This window comes from Callithrix jacchus, chromosome 21, assembly GCF_049354715.1.
Source record: "Callithrix jacchus isolate 240 chromosome 21, calJac240_pri, whole genome shotgun sequence".
NCBI lineage: Eukaryota > Metazoa > Chordata > Mammalia > Primates > Cebidae > Callithrix > Callithrix jacchus.
In genome coordinates, this window is record NC_133522.1 from 1,471,276 (window position 1) to 1,495,061 (window position 23,786).

At 37.6% G+C, this 23,786-nt stretch overlaps 1 protein-coding gene across 3 annotated transcripts in view; it reads right to left on the bottom strand.

Moving 5' to 3' along the window:
- The window catches only part of ARL6 (ARF like GTPase 6), a 44,588-nt gene that overhangs the window by 17,165 nt on the left and 3,637 nt on the right, over positions 1–23,786 (bottom strand). For all 3 annotated transcript variants that reach the window (XR_008478289.2, XM_008986428.4, XM_078358551.1), the window contains exons 3-4: positions 2,881–2,942; positions 2,414–2,482 (exon numbers count right to left, since the gene is read on the bottom strand). Coding sequence is in view for 2 of the 3 variants with exons in the window: in XM_008986428.4 (XP_008984676.1) it covers positions 2,414–2,482; positions 2,881–2,942 (131 nt within the window). In the remaining variant the exon portion in view is untranslated. The remainder of the gene's footprint in view (positions 1–2,413; positions 2,483–2,880; positions 2,943–23,786) is intronic.

The window sequence follows — 23,786 nt, forward strand, 5'->3', positions numbered from 1 at the left end:
GTGAGATTTATCGGAAACATGTTTTCAATATTCTCTTCTGTATTCTCCAAATTTAAAAAATGTGCACTCCTTATATTTTTGGATGCTATTACCTTATTATATTGTAAAAATAATATGCAAACATTACATAATATTTAACATTATAGAATCACATAGAGTAGAAAGTAAATGTCTCTCTTCACCAAAGAGGATGTGAAAAACAAAAAAAGTAAACTTCTCTTATAATCCCACGATTCCAAGAATGAACGCTACTAATGGTTTGGTGCATATCCCACTAACACTTTTCTTCTTTCTATATACACCAAGCACATACTTATAGTAAAGACAAATATTTACAGTAACATTTTTACATAATTGGTATAAAAATGTTTTAAATAATACTAACATATATCCTTCTATGTATATTTTTGCCCATAAGTCCTGGTCATAGAATACTTTTCTAAAAGTAAAAATGCTTGCTGGAGGTTATGAACATTTTTCATTTTAACGGGTATCAATAAGTTACCCTCAAAAAGATACTACATTCTCACAGGAGTGGCTCATTTTGACAAGAGTACACTTTACTAATCTTTGTAACCTTTTTCACTCTAATAGATCAAAATGTACTTTTTTTTTTCACAGTTAGAAAAATATGGAAGTAGGGAAAGTAAATTTAGTTTTATTGTTGATTTTTCAATAGCAATCATATTTTCCATTCAATCTACAATGTAACCATACTATTCTAGAATTCATAAATTTCTTCCGAAAACAGCATGAAGAAAAAAGAAGTTAAAATCAAATAAAAACAAAGTTCACTTTCCTACTATTTTCTCTCTCTACATATTTTTGTAATAAAAATTATTTTTAAAGTAGCTAAACACATATTTTAAAAGGAATTATTTATTAACTAATTGGAGTAGGAATTTAAACAATCCTGTATTGCCAACTCAGGTTTCCTAAACAAATTAACACATAACATGCATCTCCCCAAGGAATTTAATGCAGAATACCACAAACATGCCACTTTTTCTTTTCCAAATTGACCCTGAAGCACTCTCTTTTTCTCTCTCTCTCAGAAGTCTTCTGAATCTACGATTTAAATAGGACTTCAATTTATTGAAGGACTCATTGAAAAAAGAATTTGAATAAATCTCCTCTGATACATATCCCAAGAACATATACCTTATAATGTTTGTTCTCACATTATCAGAAAAGACTTAACGAAAATCTAAATCTTATCTGGTAAATATCACAAACGATTTCAAGGCAGAAGTTTATAATGACAAAAGAGAATTTACTTAAGAGATACTGTTTTAAAGTTTCAGACTCTAAAGGTGAGTTACATTGCTCTTAATGGAGTCTTAACAAAATGAGAAGTCCTAACAATATTAATAAATTTATTTTAATACCATATGCAAATCTCCAGAAGATATAACACGTTTGGGTCCTAGTAACTTGACAGCTACTAGTCTGAAATACAGTCATCCCTTGGTTTTGGTGGGGACTGGTTCCAGGATCCCTTTCAAATACCAAAATGTGCAGATGCTTAAGTCTCTTATATAAAAAGGCTTGGCATTTGCATATAACCTATGCAAATTCTTCCATATTCTTTAAGTCACCCTAGATTACTTATCATACCTAATATAATGCCCACACATCATCTCATTCATGTGCTTTCAATATAGTAGCTAGTGGATGGCAATTTAAGTTTTGCTTTTTGTAACTTTACGGCATGTTTTCCCCCAATGTTTTTGATCTACAGTTGGTTGAATCCGGGTATGCAGCACCCAAGGATATCAAGCATTAACTGTAATTAGTGAGCACCTGACTTGCATATGCTGACAAATAACTTGTTTCAAATTATTCATAGAACAATGGATCAACTGTTAGGCAACACTGTTACTTTTCACCAAATTTAGCGAATGATACTTACTGGCTTATATGCTGAGCATGATACTAGGCCTTGAGAAAACAATATGAGTAAGAAATAATCCCTTCCCTTGAGAAGTGCACACTTCCACTAGGGAGGCAGCTCTGGGACATAACTTCAAGCCCTGGTAAATATGATTACAGAGATGGAAATGGACAAAGTGCCATGTGAACGATGAGGACAAAATAACAGGGCAGAACAGTGAAACTTCAGTGGAGATGACTTCTGAGCTGATTTGTAAAGCAGGAGTATGTTAACCTTAAACTCAAGTGAAGCAGGATAGAATAGGGCATTCAAAATAGAGTGAGGCCACAGTCATGAAGGACCCGAAGCATTTGACAAATAATGTTGAGTCTGATTACATATTTTTTAGATTAGGAAATGTTCATAAATTATATGGAAAAAAAAGCCAAAAAACTTAGCCATATAATTCTTTGGATTTCTAGTCATTATTATTAGTAAAATAAAACCATCTAGTTAAGCAACATTCACAGATATACTTACTTATAATAGTGTTCCCAGAGATTTCTGTACCTTCCTTGACCTGACATGTCAAACACCGTAAATGATAAACTACGAAAAGAAGCAAAACATGACTACATTATAAACTAAAAGCATAACTTTTACTTAAAATTTAAAATTATTTACAATCAAAGAAATTAGCCTTCAAATACAATATTCAACATGGACCAATTTACAAATAAGAGTTATATGAAATAAATGTATTAATATAAATATGATTTTGCAATAAATAACATAAAACAGATGTTTTCTTTGCTAGTGAAGTTATCAGTTTGCCCAAACTCCAAATTCTGAAAAATAAATCAGCCATAGTGGTAGAAACATGTTAATACCTACGAGATTCTGAAATAACAAATGACTTTTCTCTAAGGGTAGGAAGAATGACCAGGCAGACCTAATACTGGTATTTTTCACTAGGAACTTTTTTGTCAAGCGATAAAGTGGATTACCTGGATGACTTGAATTTCTCGATGCTGAATCCTGTTGTTGGAATGATATCCTGAGATTGAGCCTTTAAGAGAAAAGACAAATTCAGAAATTTACAATGACAAGAGATGAGTTTTTCCTCAAGTTAGAGTATCCAGATTTTCAGTTTCTAAAATCTGTCACAATGGAGATTACAGGATTTAACAAAGCTATAATGTTTTCAATAAAATCACTGTGTGTGAATTCTTCATAGAAGTTTAGGGTTTACTAATTATGAATATGCATAATGTTAATTCACAGTTGTGGCTTGTGGCATGTTACCAAGGATATAAAGGTTTTATAAGCTGTTTAATAAGTCACCCTGAGTTCACTTGTAGGACTTTCTAATCTTTCAACACATACTTATTGAGTTTATATATGTTCCAGATTGCCCTCGTGTGCAGATGGCTCCTGCCTTCATGGAGTTTACAAGCTAGAAGAGGTAAATAACTCTTCTAGCTTGTAAAAAACTAAGCAACAATTGAACTAAGCAACAATTGAACACAATTAAAAACTAAGCAACAATTGAACACAATTTTGAGCAGAGATAAGTGTAAAAACAAATGATTTGGGGGTGGGAGGCAGGAGAAAGGGGCTGGAAGGTGGATGGAAGAAAGGAACGCAGGAAAAGTCTCTGAAGAGGTAACATCTGACCCAGGAGTGAATGACAGGAGGGAAAGAACTGTGACAAGTTATTGACAAAGAACATTCCAGTAGGAGAAATCTGTCAGTGCATGATCCTGAGGAAGGAAGGAACTTGCCACTGGGAAAATGCAGAAAGCCCGAATGTCCAGAGTGTATTGGTTAAGATAAAGAGTGAGGTAAAGTGGTTGAGGTAAGGGAGGTGAGGCATTGAAGGCAATGGTAGTAATTCTGTGTGGAGAAGAGATCAAAGGGGCCTAGAGTACAGCAAGAGACATGCTGACAAGTCCCACTGACAGTTGAAATGTGTTATACTAACAATCTAACTTGTTAAATGCCTCCTAGCACTTTCACCAGAAAAACTATTCCTTTGTTTAAATAAAAATATATCCACTTTCTCATCCAGATGCCTAGAAGTCAATGTTGATTCCTCCTTTCGCATTCTCTACCTAGTCATTCTCCAAGCTTTGCGGGTCTATCTCACTAACTTAGTTCAGACACTAATTACGTCTTGCTTTGAATTACTATACCAGCCTCCTAATTGCTCCTACTTGGCTCTGCTACCTTGGACAAACTACTTAATTTTCCTAAGCCTGGTTTTCTCACATGTGAAATATATTATTATTATTATCCTTAACTCAAAAAGTTATCATAAGTAAATGAGTTACTAGATATAGAATACTCAACAGAGTAAAGTCAACAAATTTCTGATATTATTATAATTACATGCTCACTGATTGCAGTCACATTCCTAATTCTTTTCATATTGTCATTATAACGTAAAAAAAATTCCCCTTCAGTTCATCTTGTTGCTTTTAAAAAAAAATAGTAGAGGGAAAAGTTTTGCCTTGCACTATTACATTCATTCTGGTAGTCTACTTCTGGGAAATTTAAATTCAAGGAAAGACAGAAGCTCAAAATACTTGGTCATCTATACAGTATAGCAATGCACTGGTAAAAAGCTCTCCAGAGCTGCCCTTGTTTTGCCTTTCTGAAGTTTATTTAGCTTTTTCCTTTTCCTTCCATTTGTTCCAAGACCTGATCTAGTTATTTTTCCAAAAATATATTTTTGTTTATGTTAGACAAAATTCATTTCCTGCTACTAAGATTCCCGCCTCATACCGTGGGCTTCCTTCATTTTAGAACGAACTTTGCAATAAGAAGTTTCCTAAGTTTAATGTTACCCAAACTTCATTATTTTGATTTTAGGGCATTAAATGTGTCAATCATGTGACAAAATTATCAGCTATTACTACGAAGATAAAGAATCCAATAACATAATAGGAAGCTAAACTTTAAAGAAGTCTTAAAAAATATATATTAAAATAGTAACCCTGTCTTCAATTAATTGTAATTAGAACATTTGCCTGGCCTCACCACAATCACCTAACTTCTTCACAAACTGTTTCCAGAGAAACTTGCTACTTTACTTGTAGAAATAAAATTCATAAGTTTTCTTTTCTTCTCATTACTTCAAAAGTTCTAGAAGAAAGTAATCAGAAAAAGAAACTTCACAAATTAATCAGGATAGAATAAGATATGTGAGCAATTGCTTCCAAAGTAAAGTGGAACTCATTTTCCTCTATGTATTCCAAAAGATAGTTTGCAACAGCAATCTCCCTCTGTTCGACCCAACAGCAAATACATTTGGTCATTCTGAAAACTGGACAAAAGAGTGTAGGAATTACAGTCAGCCCTCTGTATCTATAGCTTCTAAATCCACAGATTTAACCAAACTGAATTGAAAATAACAATTTTTTAAAAGGTAACAATACTATTTAACAATAAAAATATTACAAATGTGGAAATAAACACTATTTACATGGTATTTACATTGTGTTAGAGTATTGTTAGTAATCTAGAGATGATTTAAGGTATATGGGAGGATGTGCCTAAGCTATATGCAAATGCTACACCATTTTATGTAAGGGACTTGAGCATCCACAAGGATTTTGGCATCTGTAGGAGGGTGGAAGGGGTGGGTGGGAATGTGTGTCCCAGGACAAATCTCCTGTGGTTATTGTACTGGTTGAGTGGAACAAAACATTCTGAGACAGCCCAAGGACACACCAAGATAAACAGGAACAGAGTAAGATTTCTGAGAGAGATCCTGTTTGGTTAGTTTCATTAAGTCTGCCAAAAATTATATCCTTGGTGGTATCCATCGTAAACCCCTGACCAAAAATAAAAGTGGAAAAATCATACGTCAATCCATTCACTCAAAGTGCCAAGCATTATTCTATGTATTTGGGATTCTCTGCCGAACAAGAGAAAAATCTATGCTCTTTTATAACAGGAAAAATTGAATAAGCAAATTGTGAAGTGAATATGCAAGTCATCAACTAAACAATTTTAGATTGTTTTGAATATTAAGAATAAGGGTGGCCAGGCATGGTGGCTCACGCCTATAATTCCAGCACTTGGGGAGGCTGAAGCGAGTGGATCACCTGAGATCAGGAGTTAGAGACTGGCCTGGCCAACATGGTGAAACCCCATCTCTACTAAAAATACAAATATATTAGCGGGGTGTGGTGGTGTGCGCCTGTAATCTCAACTACTCTGTAGACTGAGGCAGGAGAATCGCTTGAGCCCGGGAGATGGAGGTTGCAATGAGCCAAGACTGCACACAGAGCGAGACCCTGTATTAAAAAAAAAAACCCTAAAAAAAACAAAACAAGAATAAGGGCAGCATCATCAAAATGAAGTAGTTGCAAGAAGCAATCTGGCTTTACTATCTCCCATAGAAAACCAAAAACAAATATCCAGTACTAAGATTAGCAATATCCCAAAACTCAACTCTTCAGGTGAGGTGATCCCCAGGGCAACAGACACGGGAAAAACTCTGAGCAGACATGAAAAGAAACAGACTTCTTGGAATCATGTTTCTTGACTGGAAAAATGATTGCGTCAGATAGCTACCTTTCCCACCACCTTGGGTTCTTCTGCAGGAAAACTGTTTTCCACCATAACCCACAGCACCCCGAGGGCTTGAAGGGAGAAAAATCCCTGAGGACAGCTAGTGACAACGAGAGGAAGTAGACTAGACACATCAGCCTCTGAAATCGTTCTTTTTCTTATGTCAGCCAAAGGAGATGCCATATTAGAGTGGCTGTTGAGCCTCCTGCTGTAGGAGGCATGTTCCATAGAACCCTCAGCCAGAATCTTAAATGGAGGAGGTTTTCTCTTTCTGACCACGCCCCACAATCCAGAATGGGAAGTTCTTTGAATATTTGTGAGATCTAAGACAAATCTGGCCTTAAGGCTATATATTTCATTCTGAAAAGAAGGCAGTGTCCTAAGGTAAAGGACCTTCCGTAGGTGAATTGTAAAGAAACTCTAAGCAAACATACCCAGCAGAAGTCAAAACAAACTAGAGAGTGAAGACTGGAAAATAAATAATCTTTCACTGTTAAGACAGGATGTGCATTCACAAGAAAAAACAGCCAACAGGGAACCATGATGTCCCTTAATGACACAGCAAGGAGCTAGTGACTAACCCTAATGAGATGGCAATGTGTGAGCACTCAGATCAAGAAGTAAAATAGAAAACTCCAAGATAACATAGGAAATTCATTCAAAAATTTATAGGATATATTCAAGAGAGAAACAATAATTTAAAAAAAAGCAAAGAGAAATCTTGGAACTAAGAAATACATGTGCTAACATGAAAAAATACATTGGAGGCTCTTAGCAAAATAAATCAAGCAGAATAATCAGTGAGCTCGAAGACAGGCTTTGGAAAATAAACAGAATAAAAATGCAAAATAAAAAGAAATGAAAATATGTACACAGCACAAAAAATAACCTCAAAAAAGCAAATCTAAGAATCATTGGTGTTCAAGAGGGAGGTTAGAAAGAATAAGGGATAGAAAGCTTATTCAAAGAAGAAATAACAAAAAATTTTCCAAGTTTAAAATAATGACATAAATATCCAGTTTCGGAAAGTTGAAATATCACCAAATAGATACAGCTCAAATGAGATTACCCAAAGCCATTCAATGATCCAACTCTCAAGGATAAAGGAAAGAGACGATGCTAAGAGCAGCAAGAGAAAAGAAGCGAATAACAGAAAGGAGTTCCAGTTTGCTTGGCAAGAGACTTCCCGGCAGAAACCACATATGCCACAGGGGTGTGAGACAGCACATTCAAAGTGCTGAAACGGAAAAAAACTTAAAAAAAAAAAAAAAGAATACTGGGCCCAGCAAATCTATCCTTCCAACATGAAAGACAGACAAAGTCTTTCCCAGGCAAACAACCGCGGAGGGAATTCATCGCCATCAAAACCATCTTGAAAGAAATGCTAAAGTGACTTTTTCAATCTTTATGAAAATGATGTTAACATGCAAAAAGAATATTTTAAGGTATAAAACCCACTGGTAAAAGTCAATGAAAAGACAAACTCAGAATACTCTAATGACTGTTTAATTGTGGTATGTAATCTACTCACATCTCTAGTATGAAGACTGAAAGAACAAATCTATAAAAAATAATGTCAGAAATTTCTTAAGAGATATAAAAAAATGTAAACAGAGAAAACAAACATTCAAAATGTGGGGAGAATAGAGTTCAAGTGTAGAGTTTTTTAGTTTTTCTTTTGTTTCTTTGTGATCAAAGATAAGCTATGGTATATTTTAAATAACTTGTTATAAGATTTTTTTTTGTAAGCCTCATGGCAACCAAAAGCAAAACTCTATAATAGATATACTGAAAATAAAAAATCGACACACCCAAACATGCTACCAGAGAAAAATCACTGCGAGTCTGTCCTGCAGACTCTGGCTGAGTGACAGATGTAAGGAATACTGACACAGGTATGCAATCAAAGAGCACTAGGGGACTGCCCGCAGAGTGAGCAGCCTCCATAAGCTGGCACTGCTTGCTTTTATTCAGTACAGACACAATGCCAAAAGCCTGGAGCAAACACAATCTGTGGGTAATTAACATTGTCCTGTCCCCGCTTGCAGTGAGCAGTCTCCCACGAGGGTGATCACAGGTCAGTTTCCGGACAACATAAATAAACAAGCCTATTTAGATAAACTCCTCTGCAACCCCTTGTACCTACTTCTCACCCTTTGCCTCAGGGTAAGAGAACAGCTGCCTTCAGCTTACTCTCCACCGAAGCTTTGCAAAGCCTTCTGACCTTTCAAAAGGCCCCCTTCTTTCCCTATAGCTTCTTCTACCACTCTGACCAATCCCCCACAAATCACTTAGCCACAAAGAAAAATCACTTAACTATATCCTTAAGAAAGGAAGAAAGGAAAAGATGAGCTACAAGACAACCAGAGAAAAATTAACTAAATGGCAACAGTAAGTCCTTACCTATCAGTAATAGCATTAACTGTAAATAAACTACATTCTTCAATTAGAAGACACAGAGTGGCTGAATGGATTAAAGAAAAAGAAGACTGTGGGGGGAAGATCCAAGATGGCGGTTTAGGAGCAGCTCAGGGTTGCAGCTCCCAGTGAAAGCACAGAGGGTGAGTGGACGCCGCACTTCCAGATGGATCTTTATTGCCCACAGACCCGGAGATTCCCAGGAGGAGGAGCCCCATGGGTCGCCAGTGCGGCTATTTTGGCCAGCATAGCTGTTCTCCATACAAAATACACTGGTCTAGTTGCTCTTTAAAGCTGGCGATTGGAGCTCCAGGAAGGCAGAGTCGCCCATTCATCTGATATAAAAGGGGACAGAAACAGGGAGCCAGGCCAGGAGATTCCTGGGCAGCACCATTGTTTCAGCTGGCGCAGTGGGTCACCGCACGGGAAATCACACAGATCCCGGCGCCTTTTCAGTAGGTGACTGGAACACCTGGGAGAGAGTCAACTGTTCAACTTAAAAAAAAAAAGGCTCTGAGGCAGGGAGCCAGGTGATCAGACTCGGTGGGTCCCACCCCCCAACAAAAAAACATAAAAAACAGCAATTGGAAACGCCCTGGGTTGAGAGTTTCATGGCAAGCACAGCTGAACCTGGGATGGTCCAGCTCTGTGGGGAAGGGGCGTCCGCCATTACCGAGGCACTTCAACCCTACGGGGATAGTCTGCCATTGCTGAGGCAACCGGCCACTACAGAGAAAGTCCGCCATTACAGAGGTGGGCCACCACTGCCAGGCAGTTCTAACCATACCCATATAAACAGGACTGCAGGGAAGTTCACACAGCAGCAGGGCAGAGCCCACAGCAGCTCAGCAAACCCTCTGCAGGCAGACAGTGATTAGGCTTCCTCTTTTCTGGGCAGGGCAGCCCTGAAAAAAAAGGCAGTAGCCAAATGGAAACTCATAAATAAAGCCCTAACTCCCTGGGACAGAGCACCCGGGGAAAAAAAAGGGGTTTATGAGTTCTGCTGCAGCAGACTTAAACGTACCTGCCCAGCAGCTCAGAACAATGGAGCTCATAGCTCAGCACTAGAGCTCCTATAAAAAGGACAGACTGTCTCCTCAAGCAGCTCCCTGACCCCTGTATATCCAACGAGTCACCTAACAAAGGACTGATCAGACTGACATTTGGTGGGCATCACTCTGGGACAAAGACAGCAGAAGAAGAAACTGGTAGCAACCCTTACTGTTCTGCAGCTGCTGCAGGTGATCCCCAGGCAAGCAGAGCCTGGAGCGGACCTCACCAGTCCTACGGCAGAGGGGCCAGATTGTTAGAAGGGAAAATAAGAAACAGAAATAACTTCATCATCAACTGGATGTCCACTCAGACACCCAATATGAAAATCAGCAACTTCAAAGATGACAGGTGGATAAATCCACAAAGATGGGAAGAAACCAGCGCAAAAAGGAGGAAAACACCTGAAACCAGAACACCTCGTCTCCTACAAAGAATCACAACTCCTCACCAGCAAGGGAACTAGGCTGGATGGAGAATGAGTGTGATGAAATGATGAAATCAGGCTTCAGAAGGTGGGTAATGAGAAACTTCTGTGAGCTAAAAGAACATGTTCTAACTCAATGCAAAGAAACTGAGAACCTTGAAAAAAAATTTGAGGAAACGCTAACGAGAATGGACAACTTAGAGAGGAATATGAGTGAATTGATGGAGCTGAAAAACACAACACGAGAACTTTGCAAAGCAGACAAGTTTCAACAGCCAAACTGATCAAGCAGAAGAAAGGATATCAGAGGTCGAGGATCAACTCAATGAAATAAAATGAGAAGGCAAGATTAGAGAAAAAAAAGGTAAAAAGGAATGAACAAAGTCCCCAAGAAATGTGGGACTATGTGAAGAGACCTAATCTACGTTTGATAGGTGTACCTGAATGTGACGAAGAGAATGAATCCAAGCTGGAAAATACTCTTCAGTATATTATCCAGGAAAACTTCCCCAACCTAGCAAGGCAGGCCAATATTATTCAAGTCCTGGAAATACAGAGAACACCGCAAAGATATTCCACAAGAAGAGCCACCCCAAGGCACATAATCATCAGATTCACTAGGGTTGAAATGAAGGAGAAAATGCTAAGGGCAGCCAGAGAGAAAGATCGGGTTACCCACAAAGGGAAGCCCATCAGACTCACAGCAGATCTCTCGGCAAAAACCCTACAAGCCAGAAGAGAGTGGGGGCCAATATTCAACATTCTTAAAGAAAAGAACTTGCAACCCAAAATTTCATATCCAGCCAAACTAAGCTTCATAAGTGAAGGAAAAATAAAATCCTTTGTGAAAAAGCAAGTACTCAGAGATTTTGTCACCACCAGGCCTGCTTTACAAGAACTCCTGAAAGAGGCACTACACAGAGAAAGGAACAACCAGTACCAGCCATTCTAAAAATATACCAAATGCTAAAGAGCATCAACAAAATGAAGAATCTGCATCAACTAATGGGCAAAACAGCCAGCTAGCATCAAAATGGCAGTATCAAATTCACACATAACAATATTAACTCTAAATGTAAATGGGCTAAATGCACCAATCAAAAGACACAGACTGTCAAATTGGATAAAAAAACCAAAACCCATCTGTGTGCTGTATCCAGGAAACACATCTCACATGCAAGGATACACAAAGGCTCAAAATAAAGGGATGGAGGAAGATTTACCAAGCAAATGGAGAGCAAAAAAAAAGCCGGAGTTGCAATTCTCATCTCTGATAAAATAGACTTTAAAGCAACAAAGATCAAAAGAGACAAAGAAGGTCATTACATAAAGGTAAAATGATCGATACAACAAGAAGAGCTAACATCCTAAATATATATGGACCCAATACAGGAGCACCCAGATATATAAGGCAAGTTCTTAATGACTTACAAAGAGACTTAGACTCCCACACAATAAAAGTGGGAGACTTTAACACTCCACTGTCTATAATAGACAGATCAACCAGACAGAAAATTAACAAGGATATCCAGGGCTTGAACTCAGACATGGAACAAGCAAACCTGATAGACATTTACAGAACTCTCCACCCCAAAGCCACAGAATATACATTCTTCTCAGCACCACATCACACCTACTCTAAAACTGACCACATAATTGGAAGTAAAACACTCCTCAGCAAATGCAAAACAGAAATCATAAAAGCAGTCTCTCAGACCACAGTGCGATCAAGTTAGAACTCAGAAATCAGAAACTAACTCAGAACCTCACAGCTTCATGGAAACTGAACAAGTGGCTCTTGAATGTTGACAGGATAAACAATGAAATGAAGGCAGAAATAAAGATGTTCTTCGAAACCAACGAGAACGAAGACACAACATACCAGAATCTCTGGGACACATTTAAAGCAGTCTCTAGAGGAAAGTGTATAGCAATAAGTGCCCACATGACAAGAGTGGAGAGATCCAAAATTGACACCCTATTGTCCAAATTGAAAGAGCTAGAGGAGCAAGATAAAAAAAAACTCAAAACCTAGCAGAAGACAAGAAATAACTAAGATCAGAGCAGAACTGAAGGAGATAGAGATACAAAAAACCCTTCAAAAAATCAATAAATCCAGGAGCTGGTTTTTCGAAAAGATCAACAAAATAGACAGACCACTAGCCAGATTAATAAAAAAGAAAAAAGAGAATAACCAAATAGATGTAATAAAAAATGATAAAGGGGATATCACCGCAGATTCCACAGAAATTCAAACCATCATCAGAGATTATTACAAACAACTCTATGCACATAAACTAGTAAACCTGGAAGAAATGGATAAATTCCTGGACACTTGCCTCTCCCAAGCCTAAACCAGGAAAAAGTTGAAACCCTGAATAGATCAATAACAAAATCTGAAGTTGAGGCAGCAATTAAGAGTCTACCACACAAAAAAAGCCCAGGTCCAGATGGGTTCACAGCCGAATTCTACCAGATACACATAGAGGAGCTGGTACCATTCCTTCTGAAACTATTCCAAATAATCCAAAAAGAGGGAATCCTTCCCAAATCATTTTACGAGACCAACATCATCCTGTTACCAAAACCTGGCAGAGACCCAACAAGAAAAGAAAACTTCAGGCCAATATCCATGATGAACATAGATGCAAAAATCTTCAATGAAATACTGGCCAGCTGATTGCAAAATCACATCAAAAAGCTTATCCACCATGATCAAGAAGGATTCATCCCGGGGATGAAAGGCTGGTTCAGCATACACAAGTCTATAAACATAATTCACCACATAACAGAACCAAAAACAAAAACCACATGATTATCTCAGTTGACGCAGAGAAGGCCTTTGACAAAATTCAACAGCGCTTTATGCTAAAAACCCTCAATAAACTAGGTATTGATGGAACGTATCTCAAAATAATAAAAGCTATTTATGACAAACCAACAGCCAATATCATACTGAATGGGCAAAAACTGGAAGCATTTCCTTTGAAATTGGGCATTAGACAAGGATGCCCTCTCTCACCACTCCTATTCAATATAGTACTGGAAGTTCTAGCCAGAGCAATCAGGCAAGAAAAAGAAATAAAGGGCATTCAAATAGGAAAAGAGGAAGCCAAATTGTCTTTTGCAGATGACACGATAGTGTATCTAGAAGATCCCATCATCTCAGCCCAAAATATCCTGAAACTGATAAGCAACTTCAGCAAAGCCTCAGGATACAAAATCAATGTGCAAAAATCACAAGCATTCCTATACACCAACAACAGACTTAAAGAGAGCCAAATCAAGAATGAACTGCCATTCACAAGTGCTACAAAGAGAATAAAATAACTAGGAATACAACTAACAAGGAATGTAAAGGACTTCTTCAAGGAGCACTACAAACCACTGCTCAACGAAATAAGAGAGGACACAAACAGATGGAGAAACATTCCATGTTCATGGTTATGAAGAATCAATATCGTGAAAATGGCTATACTATCCAAAGTAATTTATAGATTCAGCGCTATCCCCATCAAACTACCAATGACTTTCTTCACAGAACTGGAAAAAAGCCACCTTAAACTTCATATGGAACCAAAAGAGAGGCCGCAGAGCCAAGTCAATTCTAAGCAAAAAGAACACAGCAGGAGGCATCACACTACTGGACTTCAAACTATACTACAAGGCTACAGTAATCAAAACAGCATGGTACTAGTACCAAAACAGAGATACAGACCAGTGGAACAGAACAAAGGCCTCGGAGGCAACACAACATATCTACAACCATCCGATCTTGGACAAACCTGACAAAAACAAGAAATCGGGAAAGGATTCCCTGTTTAATAAATGGTGTTGGGAAAACTGGCTAGCCATGTGCAGAAAGCAGAAACTGGACCCCTTCCTGACACCTTACACTAAAATTAACTCCAGATGGATTAAAGACTTAAACATAAGACCTAACACCATAAAAACCCCAGAAGAAAATCTAGGCAAAACTGTTCAGGACATAGGAGACAAGGACTTTATGATGAAAACACCAAAAGCATTGGCAACAAAAACCAAAATAGACAAATGGGACCTAATCAAACTCCACAGCTTCTGCATGGCAAAAGAAACAGTCATTAGAGTGAATCGGCAACCAACAGAATGGGAAAACATTTTTGCAGTTTACCCATCTGACAAAGGGCTGATATCCAGAATTTACAAAAAACTCAAACAGATTTACAAGAACAAAACAAACAAGCCCATTCAAAAGTGGGCAAAGGATATGAACAGACACTTTACAAAAGAAGACACACACGAGGCCAACAAACATATGAAAAAATGCTCATTATCATTGGTCATTAGAGAAATGCAAATCAAAACTACATTGAGATACCATTTCACGCCAGTTAGAATGGCAATCATTAAAAAATCTGGAGACAATAGATGCTAGAGAGGATGTGGAGAAATAGGAACACTTTTACCCTGTTGGTGGGAGTGTAAATTAGTTCAACCACTGTGGAAGACAGTTTGGCGATTCCTCAAGGACCTAGAAATAGAAATTCCATTTGACCCAGCAATCCCATTACTGGGTATATATCCAACAGATTATAAATCATTCTACTATAAGGACATATGCACATGAATGTTCATTGCAGCACTGTTTACAATAGCAAAGACCTGGAACCAACCCAAATGCCCATTGATGATAGACTGGACAGGGAAAATGTGGCACATACACACCATGGAATAATATGCAGCCATCAAGAACAATGAGTTTATGGTCCTTTGTAGGGACATGGCTGAACCTGGAGACCATCATTCTCAGCAAACTGAACAGAAAATGAAATACCGCATGTTCTCACTCATAGGTGGGTGTTGAACAATGAGAATACATGGACACAGGGAGGGGAGCACTACACACTGGGGTCTGTTGGGGGGAATAGGGGAAGGACAGTGGGGGCGGGGAGTTGGGGAGAGATAGCATGGGCAGAAATGCCAGATACAGGTGAAGGGGAGGAAGGCAGCAAATTACACTGCCACGTGTGTACCTATGGAACTATCTAGCATGTTCTTCACATGTGCCCCAAAACCTAAAATGCAATAAAAAAGAAAAAAAGACTCAACTATGCGCTTTCAACAAAAAACTCGCTTCATCTATAAAAACACACATAGGCTGAAAACAAAATGGATAAAGACATTCCATGTAAATGGAAAGCAACAAAGAGCAGGAGTAGCTATACTTACGTCAGATAAAACAGATTACAAGTCAAAGACTGTAAAAAGAGACAAAGAAAACTTCTATATCAGGATAAAAGAGTAAATTCAGAATGAGAATATAACAACTGTAAATATATGTGCCTTCAACATGGAAACACTGTAATATATCAAGCCAACATTAATAGAGCGAAAAAGGGTAAGAAAGACTGCAATACAGTAACAGGAGAGGACTTCAACACCCCATTCTCAGTAACAGGCAGATCATTCAGACAGAAAAAACAACGATCCCAGTTAAATGAAACTAGACCAAATGGACCTAATAAACATTTATAGAACATTCCATCCAACAGCTGCAGAATACACATTATCCTCATCATCAAATGGAACATTCTCCAAAATAGATAATATGTTAGGCAACAAAACAAATCTCAACAAATTTTAAAAGGTAGCAATCATATAAAGTATCTTTTCTAACCACAATGGAATAAAACTAGAAATCAGTAATAAGAGGAACTTTGGAAACTATAAAAACACATGGAAGTTAACATGCTTCCTAATATTCAATGGGTGAATGAAGAAATTAAGAAGGAAATTCTAAAGTTCTTTGTGATGGTTCATGCTGAGTGTCAACTTGATTTTGGATTGAAGGGTGCAAAGTATTGATCCTGGATGTGTCTGTGAGGGTGTTGCCAAAGGGGATTAATATCTGAGTCAGTGGGCTGGGAAAGGCAGGCACACCCTGCATTGGGGTGGGCACAATCTAATCAGCTGCCAGTGTGGCCACAGTACATAAAGCAGGCAGAAAAATGTGAAAAGGCTAGACTGGCTTAGCCTCCCAGCCTACAACTTTCTCCCACGCTGGATGCTTCCTGCCCTTGAACATCAGACTCCAAATTCTTCAGTTTTGGGACTTGCATTGGTTTCCTTGTTCCTCAGCTTGCAGATGGTGTATTGTGGGGGCTTGTGATCATGTGAGTTAATTCTTATTAATAGACTCCCTTTTATAAATACATACATACATATATATATATACACACACACACATACACACACACACATATATATACGTATATATATATATATATACATAGATATATACACACATATATGTATATAGGTTCTTAAAGGATACACACACATATATATGGGAGTTTATAATAGGATATACATATGCTATTAGTTCTGTCCCTCTAGAGAACCCTGACTAGTATAGATTATGGTGCCAGGAGTGGTTCTAGAGGAACAGAATATTAAGAATGGAGTTCTTTTTTTGGTTTGGGGGTTTCTGAAGTTGGCTGCTTAATATAATTAGACCCCAAAATGTTAAGGACTCTACTTTTAATAGTATGGTGAACACTATAGTCCTTGGTATGAACTGTTAAGAGAGTTATGCAAAATAAATGCATCTGACACTCCTGATTCACCGCTCGGGAGACGCATGGAGTTCAGTGACTATAAATAATACCTTTTACCGTATGTGGAGAACCAGGGAATGTAAGCAAGTTGCTTGGCTTCTCCTACGTTCACTGGACAAAGTAATCAACTCAGGGATTGTAACTTCCCGCTTCAGAAGCAGGTACTGAACCTTCAATCTGCTAAGTCTGTCCTGAGTGAGAGTCTTATCTCCTGTAGAGAAAGAGCTGAAACTCGTGGAAAAACAGACACAAGCTCTTATCATGAGAATTCTGACCTGCCACAAAAGGTGCAAGCACAGCCTTACCAGGTGTCTACTGTTCAAGTGAGGGCATTCATTGGAAAAGAATGGTATCCTGCAACTTGGAATGGGGCCATGTGGCAAGACCCTGATGAAGCTGAGGACACTGCACTTGTAAACTCTGATGAACCTTTTTTGTCAGAAGAAACAACTTCCCTATCCCCAGCAGCGGCAACATCCCCTCCCTGAGCCACACTGCCATTAGCCTTTCCACCTTTATCTGAGGAGATAAACCCTGCACTGCCTGGGACAACAGTAATGGCCTCCCCTGAGGCAGTTGTCAGGCAAGATAATGTTGATTCTCCTCAGGAGCCACCCTCAATAGCCCTGTTTGCTTCTAGACCTATCACTAAAGTCCCAGTGGGCCCTAGAGATGAAGTTGAGAGTGTGACCCATGAGGAGGTGCGTTACACTAGAAAAGCACTGCTTGAGTTTTCTAATTCATATGAACAGAGATCTGGAGACCGGGCATGGGAGTGGATATTAAGGGTGTGGGATAATGGTGGACGGAATGTAGAGTTGGATCAGGGTGAATTTATTGATTTGGGCCCCCTAAGTAGGGATTCTACATTTAATATTCCAGCTCAGGGAGTTAAAAAAGCTTCTAATAGTTTTGCTTGGTTAGCTGAAATGTGGATTAAAACATGGCCAACATTGAGCCAGCTGGAAATGCCTGATGTCCCTTGGGTTAACTTAGAGGAAGGGATCCCAAGGCTTAGGGAGATTGGGATGGTGGAGTGGATTAGTCACTTTAGACTATTCATCCCAGCTGGGAGGGTCCAGAAGATACACCCTTGACCAATGCTTTGTGAAACAGATATTTCAGGGCAGCACCTGCATCTTTGAAGAGCCCTGTAATTGCTCTTCTCTGTATGTCATATTTAACAGTGGAAGTGGGACCATTTACCATCACCCCTAGTGATTCATTAGCAAAATTTTTGCTTTTTGTTCCCACAACATTATGTATAGCTGGCTTAGAGGTCTTAGTTACAGAGGGGGAATGCTGTCACAAGGAGACACAACAACAGTTCCATTCAATTGGAAGTCAGCATTACTACCTGTACATTTTGGGCTCTTCTTACCTTTTAAGTCAACAGGCTAAGAAGGGCGTTACAGAGTTGGCTGGGGTGACTGACTGGGACTATCAAGATGAAATCAGACTATTACTCCACAACAGAAGTAAAGAAGAGAATGCATGGAATACAGGAGGTGCATTAGGGTATCTCTCTCTTTGTATTACCATGCCCTGTGATTAAGGTCAATGAGAAACTACAGCAGCCCAATTCAGGCATAGCTACAAATGAACCAGATCCTTCAGGAATGAAGGTTTGGGTCCCTCCACCAGGAAGAAAACCCATGAGCTGCTGCGGTGCTTGCTGAAGGCAAAAGGAATACAGAATAGGTAGTATAAGAGGGCAGTCATCCATACCAGTTATGACCACGTGACCAGTTACAGAAGCGAGGACTGTAATTGTCATGAATATTTCCTCCTTTTGTTAAAAACATGTTTGTGCATGCATACACTTCTACTAAGAAAATATTTTCATTTTATTTCCTTTTTCCTTTATGTGACATGAAGATTTATTGACTTCCTATCAGCATTTAAGCATGGTTAACTTTATGTCAAAGCATTTGGGTTGGGGATTGGTATATTTTCGGTTGTATGAATGATAGCTGTATTATGTTAAATGTAATTATGACCTTATTATTGTCTTCATCAGAATATTATGTATGATCTAAGGAGATGTGTATTGACAAGGGGTGAACTTGTAATGGTTAATACTGATTGTCAATTTGATTAGATTGAAGGATGCAAAGTATTGATCCTGGTGTCTGTGAGTGTGCTACCAGAGGAGATTAACATTTGAGTCAGTGGGCTGGGAAAGGCAGACCCATCTTTAATCTGGCTGGATACCACCTAATCAGCTGCCAATGTGGCCAGAATATATAAAGCAGGCAAAAAATGTGAAAAGGTGAGACTGGCTTAGCTCCCAGCCTTCATCTTTCTCTCATGCTAGACGCTTGCTGCCCTTGAACACAGGACTCCAAGTTCTTTAGTTTCGGGACTCAGACTGGCTTCCTTGCTCCTCAGCCTATAGAAGGCCTGTTGTGGGGCCTTGTGATCGTGTGAGTTAATGCTACATATTAAACTCCCTTCTATATATACCTATCCTAGTAGTTCTGTCACTCTAGAGAACCCTGACTAATACATTCTTAAAACAAATGAAAAGGGAAATATAACATACCAAAATCTATGGATACTGCAAAATCAGCACTAAATAAGAAGTTTATAGCAATAAACACATACATCAAAAAAGTAGCAAGACTTCAAATAACCCAATGATGCATCTTGAGAAACTAGAAAAGGAAGAACAAATCAAATCCCAAATTAGAAGGAAAGAAATAAAGACCATAACAAAAATTAATGAAATTGAGACCAAAAATATATAAAAGATCAAAGAAGCAAAATGTCAGTTTTTTGAAAATATAAACAAAATTAAGAAGACATTAGCTAAAGTAGGGAAAAATCAAAGATCCAAATAAGTGAAATTAGAACTTAAGAACAAGATATAACGACTGATACCACAGAAATACAAGGGATTATTAGAGATTGTGAACAACTACATGCCAACAATTGGAAAACGTAGAAGTGGATAAATTCCTGGACACATTTAACCTACTGAGATTGAATCACAGAAAAGTAAATACCTGAACAGACCAATAATGAGTAAGGAGATCAAAACATTAATAAAAAGTCTCCCATTGAAGAAAATATCAGGACCTGATGGCTTCATCATGGAATTCTACCAAACATTTAAAAAACAAATACTAATTAAACTCAAACTATCCCAAAAGTTAAAGAGAAAAAAATACTTCCAAACTCATCTTACAAAGCTGGCATTAATCTGACACTGAAACAGTCAGGAACCCAATTAAAAAGAAAACTACAGGTCAATATCCCTGATGAACATAGATGCAAAAATATTCAACAAAACGCCAGCAAACTGAATCCAACAACCTATTAAAAAGTTCCTTCATCATGATTAAGTAGGATTTATCCCAGGGATGCAAGGACGGTTCAACATATGCAAATCAATATATGTGCCCATGACATTAACAATATCAAGGACAAAACTTTCGACAAAATTCATCATTTCTTTATGACAAAAACTCTCAACAAATTGGATTAGAAGAAACAAACGTCAAAACAATAAAGGTCACATAAATGACAAAACCATAGCTAATATACTAATATTATACTGGTGGAACTAATATACTGAATGGAGAAAAACTGAAAGCCTTTCCTCTTAACCTGGAATAAGACAACGGTTCTCATTTTCACCACTTTTACTCAAAAATAATACTAGAAGTTCTAGCCAGAGCTATTAGGCAAGAGAAATGAAGGTCATGAGTATTGGGGAAAAAAAAAAAGTCAAATTATCCTTGCTTGCAGATTCTATGAACTTATATTTAGAAAAACCTAAAGACTTTACCAAAAATACTGTTAGAACTGATAAAGAGATTCAGTTAAGTTACAGGATACAAAAGTCTACACATAAAAACCAGTAGCATTTATATTCACCAAGAGTAAACAATCTGAAAATGAAATCAAGAAAGTAATAGTTATAAAATATAAAATAATAATAATCCAAACAAAGAAGCCAAAGATCTCTATAATTAAAACTATAATATACTGATAAAAGAAACTGAAGAGGACACAAAAACATGAAAAGCTATTCTGTCTATGTTCATGGACTGTCAGAATTATCACTGTTAAAATATCTATACTACCTGAAGAGATTAACCGTCAATGCAATCCCTATCAAAATATCAGTAACATTCACAGAAATAGAAAAAGAATCCTAAAATTTATATAAAAACATATAAGATACCAAATAGCCAAAATAATCCTGAGCAAAAAGAACAAATGGGGGTACCACACTATCTGACTTCAAACTATACTACAAAGCCATGATAACCCAAACAGCATAAACACACACACACACACACACACACACACACACACACACACACCAACAGAACAGAACAGAGAAGCCAGAAATAAATCCATGTATTTACAGCCAAGTCATTTTCCAAAAAGACATCCAAGAACATATGTTGGGAAGAGGATAGTCTTATGATGCTGGAACACTGGATAACCACATGTAGAAGACTGAAACTAGACCCTTATCTCCCACCACATATAAAAGTAAAATCAAAATGCATTAAAGACCCAAAATTATGGAAGCGCTAGAAGAAAACATGGGAAAATGCTTCAGGACACTAATCTGGGCAGTAAGACCTAAGAAGTACAAGCAACAGAAGCAAAAATAGATAAATGCGACTATATCAAGCTACATAGCTTCTACACAGCAAAGGAAACAGTCAACAAAGTGAGGAGACAACCTACAGAATTACAGAAAATATTTACTTAATATTATAATATCCACTCAACAAAGAATTAATAACCAGAATATAGAAGAAACTAAATTCAGTAGCAAGAAAAAAAAAACCCCACAAAATATCTGATTTAAAAAATGGATAAAAGATCTGAATAGGTATTTCCCAAAAGAATACAGACAAAATGGCTAACTGGCATATGAAAAAATGCTCACCATTAATCATCAGGAAAACATACATCAAAACCACAATGAGATATTATTTTATCCCAGTTAAAATGGCCTTTATCAAGAAAGACAAAAAAAACCCATGAATGTTGGAAGTGAAATGTGGAAAAGGGGAAACTCTCGTGGATTGTTGGTGGGAATGCAAATTAGTTAGTATAGCCACTATAGAAAACAGTATGGCTTTTCCTCATGAAATGAAAAATGATCCAGCAATCCCTCTGCTGGGTATATATCCAAAAAAAGGGAATCAATGTATCAAAGAGATACCTGCACTCCCAAGTTTATAGCACCCCATTCACAGTAGCCAAGATGTGGAATAAATTTTTGCCCATCAATGGATGTATGGGTAATAAAAATTTGGTATATATACACAATGGAATATTCTTCAGCTATCAAAAAAAGACTGAAATCCTGTCATTTGCAGCAATATGGATGGAAATGAAGGTCATTATGTGAAGTGAAATAAGCCAGGTCTGGAAAGATAAATATCATATGTTCTCAGTCATTTGTGGGATCTAAAAAAGTAGATCTCATAGAGATATAGAGTAGGTGGTTACCAGAGGCTGGGAAAGGTAGCGGGGAGACTGGGATGAACAGAGGTTCATCAATGGGTATAAAAATACAGTTAGATAAAGGAATAAGATTTAGTGTTTGATAATTCAGTAGGGTGACTATAGTTAGCAATAATTTACTGTATATTTCAAAAGAGCTAGAAAAGAAGAAATAGACTATTCTGAACATATAAAAAAGATAAATGTTTGAGGTGAGATACCCCAATGACTCTGATTTGATTATTATGCATTGAATGCATGTATCAAGCTGTCACATGTAACCCCTAAATCTGTACAACTATTATATATCAATAAAAAATGTTATGAAAACTGGATGATGTGCCAATGAGAGCATGCATGCTGGGGAGTGGAATAAAGATTGAAAAAATTTTAAAAAGGTATGTAGACTTTATCTCTAAAAAAAATGACAGCTAAAGCCGGGCACGGTGGTTCACGCCTGTAATCCTAGCACTTTGGGAGGCCAAGGTGGGTGGATCACCTGAGGTCAGGAGTTCAAGACCAGCCTGGCCATCATGGTGAAACCCCATCTTAAAAAAAAAAAAAAATGACAGCTAAGATTAGACTCTTGAAAAAGATCGGGTTAAAATGTCTTCCCTCTCTCCCTATTAAGTTTAGAAATGCCAGCAACCTCAGTACATTAACAATAAATAAACATGAAGACAACTTAATATGAAAAACTAGTTTGGGTACAGGAAAGAACTACTTATCTAGAAACTGATTTTATTCGCAAAAAAAGAGACAATTTTACCATAAAATGAGATGCGCACTATTTTTTTGCAAGGTCAGAGCATTGTAGATTTCTATAATTATTTTATTTAATTCCTTAAAAACAATGTTCTACTAGTGAATGTAAGTTTACAAGAGACTCTTCTCAAGCTTGGTACAGGAAGGAAGCAAGCGTTATCTAACTATACCTATACCTGAACGACAAAGGTTTGGAACCCTTTAGGAAATCCTATTTCAAGTGGCTCCTTGGCTGTTACTATTACCATTAAAAAAGAAAAAAAAAAAAAGCAAAGCAAATCACTTTTCTCTCAGGACCTGAGGTCAATTTTTCTGATAAGACAGGATAGTTGCCTAAACATGAAGCCTCAGGAACTGGTGCCAGAAATTAGGAAACCACTATTAGATTAGAACTGAATTTTAACTCATACATAACATGTTAAATGTGGTAGCTTTGTATATTTTTCAGTCATTACAATATGTCCTTACACTTGTTTCTTAAAATCATCTTGCTTACTATTACTCTATGCACACCATACTTTTGAGAACTGTTTAATAATACACAGAACCTGTAAAAATGCTTCATCTTCCTCTTTGTTTTGTTCCTCCTGAAAGG